A 19627-nucleotide genomic window follows, 5' to 3' on the forward strand; every position below is an offset into this window, starting at 1 on the left:
ATTCACAAATTGGAAAACGTTTTAACCAACAAGCAATTCACACACACACATATATCCGGGAATGTTCCTTGTAGCCTGGTTCTCTCAGGGAATTGAACGATTTTCTTTCGGTCACGGAAGTTAGGGTCTGTTCAAATATTATTATTATTTATTCAGACTAGGGCCGAAGTGGCCTGTGCGGTATATAAGAGTCTTCTCCTTTCGACTCGGTCCATGGCTACACGTCGCCAACCACGCAGTCTACGGAGGGTCCGCAAGTCATCTTCCACCTGATCGATCCACCTTGCCCGCTGCGCACCTCGCCTTCTTGTGCCCGTCGGATCGTTGTCGAGAATCATTTTCACCGGGTTACTGTCCGACATTCTGGCTACGTTCCCGGCCCACCGCAGTCGTCCGATTTTCGCGGTGTGAACGATGGATGGTTCTCCCAACAGCTGATGCAACTCGTGGTTCATTCGCCTCCTCCACGTACCGTCCGCCATCTGCACTCCACCATAGATGGTACGCAGCACTTTCCTTTCGAAAACTCCAAGTGCGCGTTGGTCCTCCACGTTCATCATCCAGGTCTCGTGTCCGTAGAGGACTACCGGTCTAATGAGCGTTTTGTAGATTGTCAGTTTGGTACGGCGGCGAACTCTATTCGATCGGAGCGTCTTGCGGAGTCTAAAGTACGTACGATTTCCAGCCACTATGCGCCTCCGAATTTCTCTGCTGGTGTCATTTTCGGCAGTCACCAGTGAGCCAAAGTACACACATTCTTCTACCACCTCGATTTCATCACCACCGATGCAAACTCGCGGTGGGTGGCTCACATTGTCGTCTCTTGAACCTTTTCCTATCATGTACTTTGTCTTCGACGTGTTGATGACTAGTCCAATCCGCTTAGCTTCCCTCTTCAATCTGATGTAGGCTTCCTCCACGATCTCAAAGTTACGTGCCATAATATCTATGTCGTCGGCGAAGCCAAATAGATGGACGGACTTATTGAAAATTGTACCACTCGTGTTAATCTCTGCTCTTCGTATTACCCCTTCCAAAGCGATGTTGAATAGCAGACACGATAGACCATCACCTTGCCGTAACCCTCGGCGGGTTTCGAAGGGACTCGAGAATGCCCCTGAAACTCGAACTACGCACATCACCCGATCCATCGTCGCTTTGATCAACCGTGTCAGTTTATCCGGAAATCCGTGTTCGTGCATTAGCTACCATAGCTGGTATCATATGCGGCTTTGAAGTCGATAAATAGATGATGTGTGGGCACGTTGTATTCGCGGCATTTCTGCAGTACTTGGCGAATGGCGAACGCCTGGTCCGTGGTGGAGCGTTCGTCCATAAAACCCGCCTGATACTGCCCTATGAACTCCCTTGTAATTGGTGCTTGTCTACGGCATAAAATTTGGAAGAGTACATTGTAGGCGGCGTTCAGCAATGTGATTGCGCGGTAGTTGCTACAATCCAGCTTATCACCCTTTTTGTAGATGGGACACACGACACCTTCCATCTACTCATGCGGCAAAACTTCCTCCTCCCAAATCTTGGTAATGACCCAGTGCAACGCTCTAGCCAGTGCCTCACCACCGTGTTTAAATAGCTCTCCTGGTAGTTGGTCAACCCCAGGGGCTTTGTTGTTCTTCAGCCGGCCAATCTCGTCCTGGATTTCCTGGAGATCCGGAGCCGGTAGAATTATGTCTTGCGCGCGTTCTCCCAAGTCCATCATCATACCGCCATCTTCGTCTGCCATATCGCCATTCAGGAGTTCATCGTAGTGCTGCCGCCACCTTTGGATCACCTCACGCTCGTTCGTAAAAAGGTTCCCGTTGATGTCCTTACACATATCAGGCTGTGGCACGTGGCCTTTACGTGAACGGTTTAACTTCTCATAGAACTTTCGTGTGTTATTAGCGCGGTACAGTTGCTTCGTCTCTTCACGGTCTCGATCTTCCTGCTGGCGCTTTTTCCTCCGGAAAATCGAGTTTTGTCTGTTCCGCGCCTGTTTATATCGTGCCTCGTTCGCCCTCGTGCGGTGTTGCAGCAATCTCGCCCATGCTACATTCTTCTCTTCTACTAACTGCTCACATTCGCCGTCATACCAGTCGTTTCTCTGATCCGGGGGCACCGTGCCAAATGCAGCGGTTGCGGTGCTGCCAATGGCGGATCGAATATCTCTCCAGCCATCTTCAAGAGACGCTGCGCCTAGCTGGCCTTCCGTTGGGAGTGCCACTTCCAGCTGCTGCGCGTATTCTTGGGCTAGTCTACCGTCTTGTAGCCGCCCAATATTAAGCCACGGCGTCCGACTTCGACGCGTGTTGTACACCGTCGAGAGTTTTGAGCGCAGGCATACTGCAACGAGGTAGTGGTCGGATTCAATATTCGCACTGTGGCAAGTGTGGACGTTCGTGATGTCGAAGAAGATTTTACCGTCGATTAGAACGTGGTCGATTTGGTATTCTGTTTCTTGGTTAGGTGATCTCCATGTGGCCTTGTGGATATTTTTGCGGGGAAAGAAGGTGCTTCGGACTACCATTCCGCGGGAGGCTGCGAAGTTCATGCATCGTTGGCCGTTGTCATTCGATACGGTGTGCAGACTATCCTGTCCGATGACCGGTCTATGCATCTCCCCTTCCTACCTGTGCGTTCATGTCACCGATGACGATTTTGACATCCCGCAGTGGGCATCCATCGTATGTCTGCTCCAACTGTGCGTAGAACGCTTCATTCTCGTCGTCGGGTCTCTCTTCGTGTGGGCAGTGCACGTTGATGATGTTATAGTTGAAGAAACGGCCTTTTATCCTCAGCTTGCACATCCTTGCGTTGATTGGCTACCACCCAATCACGCGTTGGCGCATCTTACCCAGCACTATGAAGCTGGTTCCAGCTCGTTGGTGGTGCCACAGCTTTGGTAGAAGGTAGCCGCTCGATGGCCGCTTTTCCACACTTTCTGTCCTGTCCAGCAAATTTCCTGCAGCGCCACGACGTCGAAGTTGCGGGGATGTAATTCATCGTAGATCATCCTGTCGCAACCTGCGAAACCTAGCGACTTGCAGTTCCATGTTCCAAGCTCCCAATTGTGATCTATTATTCGTCGCCTAGGTCTTTGCCGATTATATCGAGTCGGATTATCTCTTATATTGTTCGTAATTATTGGTTTTTCAGGCGGCTTATTGGGCCTGCGCAAAACTCCTGTCTCGTGGGAGGGCCGTCGTGTCAGGGCTGTTTAGCGTCTCACCTAACACCAGGACTTGAGCTTGTGCGCTTTGAGCGGCACACGGTCGCTTTGGTGGGACCTACTTGCGAATACATGCAGCTTTTTATAGGAATTTAACAGGGCCCACTGTCAAACCCCACGACATCCTAGACAAGCCACACAACTCACAGATGACCTGGGGAGGGATCGTCAAGCCCTTGGACATAGTCCCTGCTGCCCTGTTCAAATATTACGTAACGCGAAAAACATTGTTTCTACGAACCCTCCACCCCCTCGTAAAAATATGTAACAATTTTCAAAACTACCTCTATCCCTATGCGTAACGCATAACAAAAGCTGTTTTTTGAAAAAAAATCCTAATTTTGGTAGAATTTGAAGCATGGTACAAAAAATTATTATGTATTGTATAATTTATGCTATTCCAAAAAAAATAAACATTTAAAAAAAATTAAGTTTTTTTTTCTTTATGCAACAAACAATATTTCGAAGGACCCCCACCCCCATAACAAATCGTAACAAAAATGAAACAACCCCCAGCCCCTATTGCGTTACGTAATGTTTGAACAGGCCCCTATCATGCGACATGTCAAACTTCATTATTTAGACAGATAAGCCCAGCAGATGAACTGTTCAGTGTTTTTTTGGACACATTGCCACGTTCGAAAATGTTCCTGGGAACCCGGTAGAACCCAGTAGGGTAAGTCGGTATAATGCGCCCCACCTGGCCAAAACCAAAGGGGGCGTTTTTTTAGAAAACTCTAACTAACTAAGGGTCAAAATCAGTTGGTAATATTTGTAAAACCATCTTACTATGTGAATGTGGCTATTTTTGTATTTCATTATGTAATAAATATTTGCAAAATACATTAAGTTACAGTTTTGACGTAACTTTTAATGTTTGTTTGCTCGACATTCTGGAGTCCGCAAAACTTGCACTGGAACACTCAGTTGGGCAACAAAATAGCTTTCCCCAGTGGTTATAATATAAAATTGCTTCCATATTCAAAAATGTAACGTTTTTCAAAAATATGTTTCACTGGTCAAAACGCCCCAGTGTAGGCAGGACGATATGCCCTTAACAACTGGACACAAGCGCGGCGAGCTTGCAGCAGTTGCTTCCAAATTATATGGAAATTATTGAAATGTAATTCAAACCTGCTTAAATGGACTTATGTTGGTTTTCAATGTCAAGCACATAATGATTTGTAACCTTTTTACAATGGGATTGATAAAATACTAATGAAGGGCTTGAAACGTCTTTGGCTAAGGTGTATTGCCCAGGCACTTTTTGAAATCCATTTTTTCACGACTTTTCAAAAAGACTATATTACGTGTTCTCTGTAATATTTTTATATAACTCTCACGGGCAATGCATTTGCGACTTCCTGGAATACCAAATAACACAAAGTTTGCATAAATTGCGTTGAAAAGTAAAAAGTTATCAAGGAGTTGCCTGGGGGGCATATTATACCGTCTTACCCTATAGTGTAAACATTTACTTTTCTCGAACCCATTTTGCGAAATATAAAATTCCATGATTTGGAAAGACAAACTCAATATGGAATATGCCTGGATGTTGTCAGTGTGTCCAAAATCTCTCAAAAATGCATCTATTGAGATTGTCTTTCAAAATCATGAAGTTTGATATGTCGCAATATGAGTTTCGGAGCTAAACGTAATTTGTCCACTTTCTTGAGGGAGCCGGTACATTAATCAGGGTTTAGAAATCATTCTAAAAACATTTACAGCTCTGGTTCTATATTTGTAACATGTTATGAAGAAAATTATGGCGAAACATTGAATTTTAAACGGTATTGAAACACTAACACTACTCACCCATGTATCTGGATTAGGAATCGCATAAAACAGGAATCCAAAATTATTTCACTCTTATTCCTTAGCACTCCGTCCACTACCAGATCAGCTGCGTGCTCTGGCGAAACAGATTTCACCAGAATCCTATGGAAGTGGAAGAATTTAATTCCATGCGGAACAGATCAAATAATGTGAAAAAATACCCGATTTTGTTGACCATTTTCATAAAATCTTTCCTCGATGCCACCAAACAGGGATAAACACAAGTTGTGAACACATTGTCGCCATTTCCTCCGAAGTAAATCTCATCGCCCAACGATGCCATCATTCCGCTTATTCCGAACTTCGTAGCACCGTACGCAATGGTGCGATAGTTTGGAATTAAACCTTAATTTAAAACAAAAAAGATACAGATCATTAAAAGCTGTTAAAATGTGGATTATTCAGTAGTAACATATTATTTTAAACTTTAGTCGATCGTTATTGGATTTTTAAATTTTGGAGATATGCCCATTAGGCTCTATAGTTTTCACGAAAATTCTCTGAAACTATTAGAAAAACTCTTTTGCATTTCCACGACTAATTTTACTGAATTTTGACGAGAAAATTTTATGAATTTCCACGAGGAAATCGTTCTGATTTTCCATATAAAATTCCTCAGAAGCAAACTTTTTTTTAATGTTTCGGCCAATGGTGCAAAACAATCTTACCAAAAACTGAGCTAATGCCCACAATGTGTCCTTTCTTCCTTTGCAGCATTCCAGGCATAAACTGGCGATTCATCTGAATTATATACATCGTTAAGCTGTAGCTCGTTTAAATTAATTTTATTACAATTTACCCAAAAATGAGAGGCCAAATTTACGTTGATGATTCGTTGAATTTCCTCATCCGTCCCCTGACACATTTGTACAAACGAAAGCAAACCGGCATTATTTACTAAAATGTCGACGGGTCCGAGCGCTGCTTCGACAGCTTTTCTCAGCTGCTGTACGGAGCGCGTGTCAGCCACATCAGCCCGAAAGGCCTCGGCTTCACCTCCCGTCAGTCGTATGTTTTCCACAGTCTTCCCTGCCCCCTTCAAATCGATATCCACCACCGCAATTTTACACCCTTCCCGGGCTAACGCGAAACACAGAGCTTTTCCTAATCCATTGGCACCACCACTCACTAGCGCTACGGAACCGGCGATGGATTTCTTCGGAGCCCAAATGTGTTGTTGGATAAAATCTTTCACAAGATTGGGAATACTTAAAATAAGTTGCACTAAAAAAACACACCAAATTTTCACCCAACTGTATTGGTTTATATCACTCTCATCCGCCGCCACATAATCTCCCTCATGATGTTCGAAATAAGCTACCGATTGCGAAGACATCGCACTCAAAAGGTTTACCACTGCACTTGATCAGAACTGAGCTTCAAATGAAACTCGTTAGCGCGCTCGAAACAACTGCGCAGCACCGCAATATGTGTGATCTTCCAAGTAATTAGCTGGTTCAAGTTCTACAATTGTTGTTAGTTACACAATAACATACACATGAATAAAGGATATAAATGGCACTTGAGACACTATTTCGATCAAGGCAGGTGGCAGTAGGTATCAGAATCTAGCAGTCTCTAGGTCGAGTGCGTGTTGATCAGACAGCAGATCAGCGAAGGTATAATTATCATTCGCTTTTCTCACCACTTATAAGCAACAGTATTTGGTCGGGGTTCTGCCAATCCGCAGCAAGCGCCAATGAAAAATCACCCAATTTTGCGCACAACTTTATGTGTAGGTAGTGGCTTCAATTATTCACAAACCGTATCGAGCACTCCTCAACTCAGTAATCGTGGATATTTTTGTCAAATAAGGGCATAAATGGATATGAAAAATCGTGTTCTATTTACGATCAAAGCATCGCAGCACAGCCAAAAAGCCGCTTGGTGCGGTTTGGCAGAACCATGACCATTTGATACAATGTTGCAAGTTTAACTCAATGAAAGTGTATCTGGGGTGCAGATAATTAATTCCAACTGGACCCCAACTTTTGCTCAATACACAAGTTAAAGTAGTATTGAACTTGTCTGAGCTTCACTGAAAACTTACTTTTGATTTTTCAATGGAATTAATATACGATTCGGTTAGCATTATACAGGCCTTAAATTAGTCACACCACAATAGCTGTTGTTACTCACTGAGAAATAAGTGAATCATTTGCTTGAGAAACTGCATCCATCCATTCTATATCCATTTTCCAAAATTCCGAGAAAACGACAAAAAACTGCTTTTAAACAAACAAGCACCGAACATTTTGATTTCTTCGATACAGATCAATAGTTTTTGGAAAAACTCGACATCTTGGGGCATTTCAAAAACTGCAAGCAGTACTCTTTAATTGGTTTTCAAAGTGCGTGTACAAACCAACGAAAAAAAATCATACATTTCCGAATAATTTTTTTTTCGTATTATTTTTCAGAATACGTATTTTTTGACGAAAATTTAGAATATATAAAAATCTCAAAAATGTAACATATGCAGTTTCTCAAACAAACGGTTCAAGTGGTGCTGCTTGGTTTGTCTTCCCTGAGAATAAAACATGATATGATCACGAGATGGTGAACCTAGTATTCAGAAGGTGGCAGAAGCTGGAAAAATACGATTAATGGCATGTTGAAAGAATGTCGGACAACAGCCCTGCAAAGATGGTGTTCGCTTATGATCCGGTGGGTACAAGCAGAGTGGCAACTCATTTTCAAAATTGAAATTCCCTAATTGTTCCAAGTTTTTTTCAGGGTTTTCATTGAATTTCCAGGATTAGAATAATACGTTGAAGACAAACATGATATTTAGAAGCTATTGCGGTTTTAAGTTATACATGGTATAGATGATTTGATTCATTTAAGAAATTAGATAAATAAATTTGAAAAGTAAATAGGAAATTGATCTTAACAGCAGTGGCTGCCATTATAATTGTAGGTTCATTAGTTATTGTGAATAACCAGTAAAAACGTTGTTATCAATAAAGGCGACTGTCACAATAATCCTGAAACTGTGAATATTTGATACCAATGAATAAGCAATAATTTCTTGCTTCACTTTATTCAGTTTCAAACTTTACAAATTTCTAATTGTATTTTATCGTCTGGAACTTGTTACGTAATATTCTAGAAGAATTTCCCCAGAGAGTTTAAATAAATCATTAAAGTGCTATCTAAAATATTCATCCAGAAATTCTAACGGATTCATGCTTTCATGCTTTCGAGAATTATTCAGGAAAATTATACAAAAAGTATGTCAGGTATTTTAGCAGAAATTCGATTTTAAATTCCTTTGGGAATTCATTCTAAAACTCCGCAGGAATTTCATTTGGGAATGAATGCAGGAATTCTTCAAAAAAAAAAATCATTAGGGAAAACTTTGGTGATTCCATAAGGTATTCCTCTAGAATTGTTTTTTTCAGAAATTTCTTAAGAAATTTCATTTAAAAAAAAAACTACCTTTGAAAATTCCTTTTCTTTAGCCCTCAAAATCTGAACGTACGACTTACGCTTCCATACACAAAAAAAAACATAACTTCCACATTTCTCATCCGATTGTGACAATCAACCCCAATTGAGACCATCCTGAGAGTTTTTGGACAAGTTGAACGTGTCCGGGAATATTCCGGAATCCTGGACTGCCGGTTAAAATGCCGAGTTTCTATCAGTAATACACCCTAGCTTGTGACTTCTCAAACTTCATGATTTTGCAAAACAAGATCAATGGGTTTCTCGACAAGTTAGGCATGCTCCAGATTCTTCCGGAATGGTGCTCCCCGGAGAAAATGGCCGTTTTTGAACAGTTATAAAATCTTGTTTCCGACGTTTCATTTATTTAGTCTACATCTAAACATATAACACTGAATCAACAATTTGACGCCACAATACACGGTTCAAGGCCGCATCTCTCCATCCTCGAATACGCCCCACGCTCGCCAAGTCGTTTTGCACCTGATCTGCCCATCTCACTTGCTGCGTTCCACGCCGTCTCGTACCTGCCGGATCGGAAGCGAACACCATCTTTGCAGGGTTGCTGTCCAGCATTCTTGCAACATACACTGCTCATCGTACCCTTCCGGCTTTAGCTACCTTCTGGATACTGGGTTCGCCATAGAGCTAGACGAGCTCGTGGTTCATTCTTCGTCGCCACACACCGTCTTCTTGCACACCGTCAAAGATGGTCCTAAGCACCCGTCTCTCGAATACTCGTTCTCTTCTAGCATTGTCCATGTTTCATGTCCGTAGAGGACAACCGGTCTTATTGGCGTCTTGTACATAACACATTTGGTGCGGTGGCGAATCTTTTTTGACTGCAGTTTTTCTGGAGCCCGTAGTAGGCCCAACTTCCACAGATGATGCGCCTTCGTATTTCTAGACCAACATTTAAAAAGGGCGTAACAGCCAAAATTTGTTCCTTCTGATTCTTCGTCCACATATATAGCTATATATGTAGACGAAGAATCGAAAGGAATAAATTTTGGCTGTTACGCCCTTTTCAAATGTTGGTCTTGATTTCACGACTAACATTATTGTCAGCCGTTAGCAAGGATCTAAGGTAGACGAATTCATTGACCACCTTGAAGGTATCCCCGTCTTTCGTAACACTGCTTCCCAGGCGGCCCCTTTCGCGTTCGGTTCCGGCCACAAGCATGTACTTTGTTTTTGACGCATTCACCACCAGTCCATCTTTTGTGGAGATCGAAGTATGTCGTGGTGTTGGATAGTGTTTGTTTGTCTTCGCCAAAAGTTTCATCCGCCCAATCCATAATTTGGTAAGATTTTAGTCAAATGCAGGTACGTACTAATTATTTCCAATTCAGTAGTGAAGAGATGCTTAATTTTTACCGCGATTTCTACGTTGGGCATAAATTTGAAATTGGAAGCTTTGCGCCAAATTTCTAAAACAGCATATGGCTCCAGCTTTACTGGCAGACTTTTTCATGCTTCAATTATATTGAAATAATTTATATTTAGATCAGATAACTCAACTTAACAAATCTAAGAAAAGCTGTTCCAAATCCATTTACTGCCACAAAATACAATTTAATTCATCCAGCAGTGGTGAGGTCCTCCTCGTATATTATAAAAGGTATACCCAATCAGCGTAAGTTAGTTTTTTTGGTTCTGTATGCTTGCCGCAATCTTTGTGAAGGCTTGGCATGTGAGAGATTGTAAAATTTTTAAGCTAACAATGTAAGCTTCTTCTTCAATGGATCTACAACTGTAGCTTGACCTGCTTTTCAGCTTAGTACTCTGTTAGCACTTCCACAGTTATTAATTGAAAACTTTTCTTTTCCCGCCATTGCATGAGTGTATATCTTGTATGGCGGGTGCAGTGGATGCACTGTGCCCGGGTGTCAAGAGGGTTTCCAACCCGAAAACGTCCTAGACCGGACAGAGAGTCGTACTCACCATCTCCGGATTGGCATTCCTACGCATTTGCTCGCAAAGCTACTGGAGGAATCTAAGCTTATATAAGTAAATTGCAAAAAAAAAAGCTTGTTACATTGTAACGCATTAGATAATATTTGTACGGATTTCGGTGTATTCCTATACTGCCGTGAATCGCATATCTGTCCCATCTTTGCTGGGTTTCCTATGCATATGGGACAAATATGCGATTCACGGCAGTATAAGTCAACGCTTCTTTGTATTCATATGAAAATACTATTTTTCAACTATTTATTATCGATAATTGATGAAAAGTTTAGCAATAGGTAAACTAACGAATCACGTACATGCATCACTAGCACAGACATCAAAACTCAATCACTTGCGGGTTTGAATCTAATCCTCAGTTTGAACAATATTTCACGCAGAGCGGACGCATCAAAGCGATCGCAGCGGAGAGGACACAGCATTACGGAGGCGCTGGTAAAGTTTTTAACGGAAATCCATTGCATTGGTGGTGGTCCTCGGTGTGTTGCTGCAGATCATTAGGCCTCAACGAACCAGCATTTCATATGAAGAAAGGGTTGACCATAAAAATAGCACTGTGGCGATCCCACACCGACAGTGCCGATGCTGAAAATTTATTACAAATTGTGGTGTCAGTTGGAGAGGAGCATTGGGAACATAAAATTGGTTCATCTCAGGACCAACATTTATTGGAAATAAAGAGTTAATTGCGAAAATTGACTGTTTCGGTGGCATCGAGTATGGCGTGGTAGGTTGGTTTCTGTTAGTGATCCCATCCATTCAAAATTACTGCATCATCTCCCTCCGACGCGCTATCAAATTCGCTATTTACGATTGAGTTTTGCACTTTGAATAACGTGACCAGACGTCCCGCGTTTCGCGGGAAGCTGCATCTTTCAACTTAGTTTTACAAATTTATTACAATTTATACAGCCTTACAAATGTTTTTCCAATTTTTTTTTTGGGCCAAATTATATGCATTTTTGGAGGATCCATTTTCAAACCATTGACGCAATCCAGATAGGCGTCTTGCGTTTCGCAGGATGCTTGCTGGTCACATTAACTTTGAAGAAAGTTTATTTCGGATAGTCGAATCAACCTTCTTTTGTATAAAATCAATGAAAACGCCACCTCAGTGGAAACTATCTTCAGCAACCACCCATCGGTGAACGTCGCTCGGACAGACAGATGCCGAAAGCTAATGTTTTGTAATATGAAGAAACTTCGTCTTGAGTCAAATTTCTGTTGTCGTTCTTCGCAACAATACGCATTTAAGATAAACTACATATCATAACCAAATTCAGAATCGAGAAAATTTTATAGGATTCTTAGAATTCGTCATTCTTCGAACGGTTCGTTGTCTGCGGAATCTCGATCGAAATGGCTCGCGCGCGTCGAAAAGCAGCTTTCTTATATCTATTGAAGTAATTCCATTAGCCCCGCCCTTTCATTAATCGTTATGAGTACACATTATATGTACACCCATATCAGATCACAAAGGGCGCTTAATTTATCAAATACAAGAAAGCTGCGTTCCAGCGCGCGCGAGCCATTTTGATCGGGATTCCACAGAGAGCGGTTCGACATTCGATGCAGCGGAGTGGACACAGCAGCACGAAGGAGTGGGTGGCAATGCTGAAATTTATTTCAACTTTTGGAGGCTTATCGAAAAATCATCAAGTGGCGGTCGTACAGTTGCAACGCAAGGTGTCGCCAAGCGATTGGATGCAGTTAGTTATTGGACAAAAAGCGAATTGGGAAAAGAAAATTGGTTCTTCTCAGGACCAACATTTTATGGAAAGAAAGAGTTAATTGCGAAAATGGACTGTTTCGGTGGTATCGGGTTTGGCGTGGTACCTTGGTTGCTGTTAGTGATTCCATCCATTAAAATTTACTGCATCATCTCCCTCCGACGCGCTATCAAATTCGCTATTAACGATTGAGTTCTGTACTTTGAAGAAAGTTTATTTCGGATAGTCGGATCAACTTTCTTTTGTATAAAATCAATGAAGACGCCACCTCTGTGGAAACTATCTACAGCAACCACCCATCGGTGAACGTCGCTCGGACAGACGGATGCCAAGAGATAATGTTTTGTAATATGAAGAAACTTCGTCTTGAGTCAAATTTCTGTTGTTATTCTTCGCAACAATACGCATCTTAGATAACCAACATCTCATAACCAAATTCAGAATCTTGCGAGAAAATTTTATAAGGTTCTTAAAAATTTTCATTCTCCGAAAGATCCGTTGTCTGCTGCGGAATCCCGATCAAAATGGCTCGCGCGCGTCGAAAAGCAGCTTTCTTATATCTAATGAAGTAATTCCATTAGCCCCGCCCCTTCATTAATCGTTATGAGTGCACATTTTATTTACACCCATATCAGATCACAAAGGGGCGGGGCTAACGGGCTTAATTTATTAAATACAAGAAAGCTGCTATTCGGAGCGCGCGAGCCATTTTGATCGGGATTCCACAAAGAGCGGTTCGACATTCGATGCAGCGGAGCGGACACAGCAGCACGAAGGCGGTCGGCGGTCGGACAATTTCAACGCAAGGTGCCTTCAAGCGTTTGGATGCAGTTAGTTATTGGAAAGACGCATTGGGAAAAGAAAATTGGTTCTTCTCAGGACCAGCATTTTATGGAAAGAAAGAGTTAATTGCGAAAGTGGATTGTTCCAGCGGCATCGGGTTTAGCGTGGTAGCTTGGTTGCTGTTAGTGATTCCACCCATTCAAATTAATTGCATCATCTCCCTCCGCCGCGCTATCAAATTTGCTAGTTACGATTGAGTTTTGCACGTTAAAGAAAGTTCATATCGGATTATCGGATCAACCTTCTTTTGTAAGCATAAATACCTTTTTGGAGGACACCATCCTCAAAAATGGCCGAAATAAAGGAGTAATAAGCAGAATCAGAAGTGGCGTGAAACCAAACACAAATATATTTATATGCAACGTTTGGTCTTCGCCCGCGATGTAAGCGTTCGTGGCAAAGTAAGGATTGTGATGTCCCCGACTGAAAGCCAGTCGAGTGGCTTCAGCGGCCAATGAGTCATGTTAATTCCACGGTTAGAGACTCAAAGTCCATCCAACTGGGAACAACTATTCGACTTCTTGATTCAGTTGGCCTCCGAGCAGTTTACTCAATGTTAATAAAACGACACAAATTATTATAGCAAATACTATCAATTTCGAATAGCTTCGTAGTCCTACGTCACCTTTGCGTACAACCCGATTGGGCTGCACCTTTGAGTTTTTTTTTCAATTTGTTTCTTCTTCTCGAGAACTTTTCTATATGGCATATTTTGGTTACACACGCAGGGTTTTCGACATCTCAAATTTCAATACTGATAATTCATACTCTTTGGAGGACCAACGGCCTAGATAGATGATCCGTAGTAGAAAAAATCATACATTTTGTTACTGTAAGGCATGCCTAAATTATGTTGATTCAGTTTTTCAATAGTTTTGGTTTCCGGCTAGCTAACTTTAAATTCTCATGACAATCTGTTAGAACTAAAACTTTTATGGTACTTACTACTGGTCCTAGTTTCACAAATTTTGATTGCAAAAAAAAGACAATTCTGCAACGTGTAAGGATTTTTTATTCTTTTGTGTGTCTTCCGAAATTTCATATAACCACATAATCTACAAATGTTTCATATATTATATCTATCGCTCAAAATTTCTTTTTCTATGACGTTTTTCTAGCGTAGTATGAACTGTATTCAAAATGTGTAATTTACCATATGTTCTAGCACTGCTAGAACTGGAAATGAGTCAAATACTCTATTCTTTATAAAATAGATAATTATATAATATGCGCGTTTGATCGTATTTTCGTAAGGGCCCAGAATTTTTGCGGAGTCCAGATTATTTTGTTCCGCTTTACGCAGTCGTGTTTCTGTAATGTGCAAAGGATGTTCGTGAAGTCCGGCCCGAGTAGCACACATGTTTCAAATTGATCGCGGCAACATCTATATGACCAGATTCAGTCACAATTAAGTCACAGCAACCGAATTCGCTTCGATTGTGCTGCTAGGGGGATTGCCTTATTCAATTGGTCGTAAAGCAAATTATTTGGTGCGCGTTCGTTTGTGTTTTTGTTATGCTTCGATCAAACTTTGATAATCGGATCTTTGTTCTGCTTTGTGTGGGTGATTAGCAAAAAAAGGAAGGTGTGCGTCCGATCGTGTTTCGTTGGCCACGCAGAACGATCGCACGATCTTCGGAATACTTTGTTCTGCTTTGTGCAGTCGGTAAGTAATTTAATTAGTGCGCGCTCGATTGTGTTTTTACTTAGCCTTGATCAAACTACACGCTACACCTGGTAAACCGTTTACCAAAACGAACCCTGCTACACTTCCTTCCCAATATATCCAACATCCCAGTGATTTCTCCAGGAAGTGCAGATGACTCGTCGGCTTCAATTAAAGCGTGTATCACGTCAACAATTTCCTACCCTCTCCCTAATTGACCTGCATTCGGACACGGCCAGCGCTGATATTGCTCAATTTTGGGTCACCAGTTTTTACACATTGAAGATGATGTTAGTCCAAAACATCATCTGTTGGTTCTCTGTGTAATTACAGCTGATCTGGCAATAACGGAGTAGCAACCGTGGGCGGTCAATCATGCTCATGTTCATACTCATTCACCACCAGTCCAACTTTTGTTGCTTTACGTTTCAGGCGGGTGTACAGTTCTGCCACCTTTGCAAATGTTCGGCCGACAATATCCATGTCATCTGCGAAACAAATAAATTGACTGCATCTGTTAAAAATCGTACCCCGGCTGTTACACCCGGCTCTCCGCATGACACCTTCTAGCGCAATGTTGAACAACAGGCACGAAAGTCCATCACCTTGTCTTAGCCCCCGGCGCGACTCGAACGAACTGGAGTGTTCGCCCGAAATTTTCACACAGTTTTGCATACCATCCACAGTTGCTTTGATCAGTCTGGTAAGCTTCCCAGGGAAGCTGTTCTCGTCCATAATTTCCCATAGCTTTACAAGATCTATACTGCCGTATGCCGCCTTGAAACCAACGAACAGATGTTGCGTTGGGACCTGGTATTCACGGCATTTTTAAAGGATTTGCCGTACAGTAAAGATCTGGTCCGTTGTCGAGCGACCGTCAACGAAGCCGGCTTGATAACTTCCCACGAACTCATTCACTAATGGTGACAGACGTCGGAAGATGATCTGGGATATCACTTTGTTGGCCGCATTACGGATGGTGATCGCTCGAAAGCTCTCACACTCCAGCTTGTCGCCTTTCTTGTAGATGGGTCATATAACCCCTTCCTTCAACTCCTACGATAGCTGTTCAGTTTCCCAGATTCTGACTGTCAGTTTGTGCAGGTAAGTGGCTATCTTCTCCGGGCCCATCTTGATGAGCTGAAGCTCCGATACCATCCTTACCAGCTGCTTTATTGGTCTTTAGCTGTTGAATGGCATCCTTAACTTCCCTCAAGGCTGGTTGGCTTCCATCGTCCGCTGAACTGACGTAATCATCTCCTCCGCTGCCTTGACTTTCACTGCCTGTACTCTCAGCACCATTCAAATGTTCCTCGTAGTGCTGCTTCCACCTTTCGATCACCACACGTTCGTCCGTCAAGTCGCTCTAGGTCGTATCGCGGCGGTCGTCGTTACCGAAAATTGTTAATGACGAATAGTTTTGGGCGCAGTTCAACCATCACCAGATAGTGGTCAGAGTCGATGTTAGCGCCACGTTATGTCCTGACGTCGATAATGTCGGAGAAGTGCCGTCCATCAATCAGAACGTGGTCGATTTGTGATTCTGTCTGCAGTGGTGATCTCCAGGTGTACCGATATGGGAGGCTGTGTTGGAAGTAGGTGCTGCGAATAGCCATATTCTTGGAGACGGCGAAATCAATTAGTCGTAGGCCATTTTCGTTCGTCAGCCGGTGAACGCTGAACTTCTCAATAGTCGGTCTTAACTCCTCCTCTTGGCCAAATTGAGCGTTCAAATCTCCTATGATGGTTTTAACGTCATGGCTTGGGGAGCTGTCGTACTCACGTTCCAGCTGCGCGTAGAATGCGTCCTTATCATCATCAATGCTTCCGGAGTGTGGGCTATGTACGTTGATTATGCTGAAGTTATACATTCTTTCATTGATCGGCCATCACCCGATCACGCGCCTTTGCATATCGCCCATCACTATGAAGCTGTTCCCAGCTCGTGTGTGTTGCCGCAGCTCTGGTTGATGGTATGATTACCTCGAAATTAATTTATTGGCTTTTTTCGGTGATAATTATACTACTCAAAGCGAAAGGGAGTAGATGAAAGCCAGACCCGGTACAGCTACCATATTCAAAAATTGATCACAGTGGGTAAATCGAATTGCATCTATGTACCGATCTTTCTTTCAATCAATCTTTCTTTCTATATTCATGAAGGTTCCATGCTTTTGAATACATAATTTTCTTTCAATCCCAACCTAAGCCGGGTATATGAAGCTAGTCAGATTAGAAAAATATACTCAAGATTACTGAATTTATTTCTTACAAACTGAATTAAAAATCACAAGTACCCAAATAAAATAAAAAAAAAATACCAACGCCAAGTGATAATCCCAAGTAAATCAATTTCTGACGGACTGTTCCCCGAAGGTAAGGAAGTAAATTTCATTTAAAGCTTCGGCTCACATTTCCCCTCACCCTTGCAAACCTTTCGGCTAGCAGGAGGTGTAAAAATTACCGAACAATAAATCTTAAACTTTACACCCCGTGAGGACTCATGGAAAACAACCCAAACGTCAACCCACAGCTTCCTCGTGTACGAAGAAAGCGCTTTCCTTAACTCCAAGGATCGTTCCGGTGCCGTACAGCACCAACGAATCCCGAAGACTTCATTCGATGCTCGAGAGAGATATTTTAAGTATAAAGAAAATAGAATTAAATTATTATTATCTTCGGAACGATTATGTGCATGATTTATTGTGCCTCATAAGATTGTGTCTTAGCGCGCGTTTGCAAGAGCCTACGCGAAAATATAAAACCTCTTCGTCCTAGCTGCGGAATAAGCAGGCAGGACGAAGTCGGGGAAAGCATTTTTGCGAACTGTAATGATTGAGTTCAGCGGGAGAAAAATTCGTTCGTTGGCTTATTAGGAGTTGATTCACGGTGACAAAGGGAATAGTCATTGCTGGTGGAATGGAAGGGGGCTGCGATTCTCACTTCTTCGGAATTGTAATTCCCGGTTCCCATCGTTCATTGGGAGGTAAATCTTGAGCCTGGGAGTTCCTCTGCCGGGACATAAATGGGATGACTGTGCAGAAAAGTGAAAGTGTGAAGATTTTTCATCGGTTGTGGCTTCGAGCTGGGAGGCTCATTGCGAAACGGTGTGTGTGGGTGAGTGTGTTATCGTGGAGGAATTTTTCGGCATGCAGACAATTTTCTTAATCTCCGGGATGGGCTTTGCAAGTGATTTATGCGACCCATTTCATTCTTATGAAGAATGTTTAATGTAAGATTAGAATTTTGAAAAGGGAGCTTGGAAGGATGGTTTAGGATTTGGTATACATATCTTTAGAAATGATTTGTGTGATTTTTATTGGGATGTTAGTTTGAAACGATTTATTCCATAGGCAATTCATCCAATGCTGTTCAATGAATGAATGTTTGAGAGAATTCCTAACCTTTAGTTATTTGCTGAGATGTGGTCAATCAAACTTTTATCAGTTTTGGTCTACATCACACAGCTCATAAGAATAATGATTTAAAGTGAACACAAATCTCTTCATTTAATACAAAAGAATAATGAACTTAAGGTAATTTTTTTTTTTCTATAAACGGTACGGTGTAAATTTATGTTCCCTAGTAGTTGCAGGTGTTTTATCATGTATCAAATTGTAACTACTGCATAGACATTATTCAAGAAGAATTGCATAAACAAATCAAAATAATTCATAATTCAATTTAGTTACATATAAATCATAACAAGACATTACACAAACAGGCATTGAAATTTAGTAACCCCATATCTCAAAACAAATTAGACGACCGTTATATTAGATTTACGCCATATCAACATGGCATTTTTGTTTTCCTTCATAAATATGTTCACCGCGTTATGAGCAAAACAATAAAGATAAATACTTATCTAAACTTTGGAATCATGACTGATCTTCTATTTCACGCCCCAACCTACTCTGTAACGCCGCAGTTATCGTACATCGTTCCGTCCGAGCAGTACATTTTTCCTCTGTGCAATAAGATTTTGATTTAAGATTTTCCCTACCCGCACCAAGACGAATGGCGCGAAACGAGAATCTAATAATTTGAATAGAGACTTTCGTTGCACACGCTGCCTCAGTGACGCTTTTCGCAGTAGCTAGAGGAAGACGAACACACATCACATCCTTCTTTCGTTTCTTGTTTCATTGGCCCGCTGGGAACCGAGACAAGTTACGAGGTGCTATTTTATGAAACGCTGCGAATTGAGAACAATATTTCACATTAGACGATGAATTATGTCCAGCCGCGCCACGCTATCTCCGGGTTAACCTCAATAACATCAAGCCTTGGTACTATTATGAAAAAGGATGGGCCTTGATTTATTAAAATTTGACAATTTTGTTTTGCGTGTAGGTACACTGTTGGAAATGTGTTTGCATTTTCAACTTTGGTGACTGACCACCCTCCAGATGTAATATTAGATGAAGATATTTGATGGGATGATATTTGCGATAAGAAATAAACACAAGACTCTGACTGTTTGCAGAAGCTTTTAGTTAAATTAAGACAACTTTCTTGAATACCCGTCTCTACCACGTGATGGCTTCTACATCTTCAAAGATATCGTTTCAATAATAATTAATAAGCATCAGAAGTACATTGCGTTTGTGTCCCTCAGCGCTTCGCTTCCTCGTCAATCTTTTGATGACCATGTCACTATTTGTTTAGGATAAAGACAAGAAAACCAGTCCAAATATGACTGAATAAAGCAAAGCCAGCGAAACTGACGGGATTGGTAATGCTATTGAGAAAATGCTTTCACCCCATCTCCACCCTTCCCAATTTGATGGACACGTGTATTTTCTTGTCCTGGAAGTCTTTTTTGTTTTCCCATTTGTCCTTTATAACCCCGCAAAGCAGCTATAGCAAAATCACTTTTATCAATCACAAAATCCCTCT

The 19627-nt window shown here is 41.8% G+C and overlaps 1 protein-coding gene across 1 annotated transcript in view; it reads right to left on the reverse strand.

Moving 5' to 3' along the window:
- Nucleotides 1–6677, reverse strand: part of LOC134210904 (estradiol 17-beta-dehydrogenase 11-like) — a 29410-nt gene extending 22733 nt beyond the window's left edge. The window contains exons 1-4 of the mRNA XM_062687336.1: nt 5865–6677; nt 5734–5806; nt 5227–5410; nt 5045–5167 (exon numbers count right to left, since the gene is read on the reverse strand). Of these exons, the coding sequence (XP_062543320.1) occupies nt 5045–5167; nt 5227–5410; nt 5734–5806; nt 5865–6401 (917 nt within the window). The 5' untranslated portion in view covers nt 6402–6677. The remainder of the gene's footprint in view (nt 1–5044; nt 5168–5226; nt 5411–5733; nt 5807–5864) is intronic.
- Between the last annotated feature and the right edge of the window lie 12950 nt (nt 6678–19627).

The sequence above is a fragment of the Armigeres subalbatus genome, chromosome 2 (genome assembly GCF_024139115.2).
Source record: "Armigeres subalbatus isolate Guangzhou_Male chromosome 2, GZ_Asu_2, whole genome shotgun sequence".
In the NCBI taxonomy this organism is placed as follows: Eukaryota; Metazoa; Arthropoda; class Insecta; order Diptera; family Culicidae; genus Armigeres; species Armigeres subalbatus.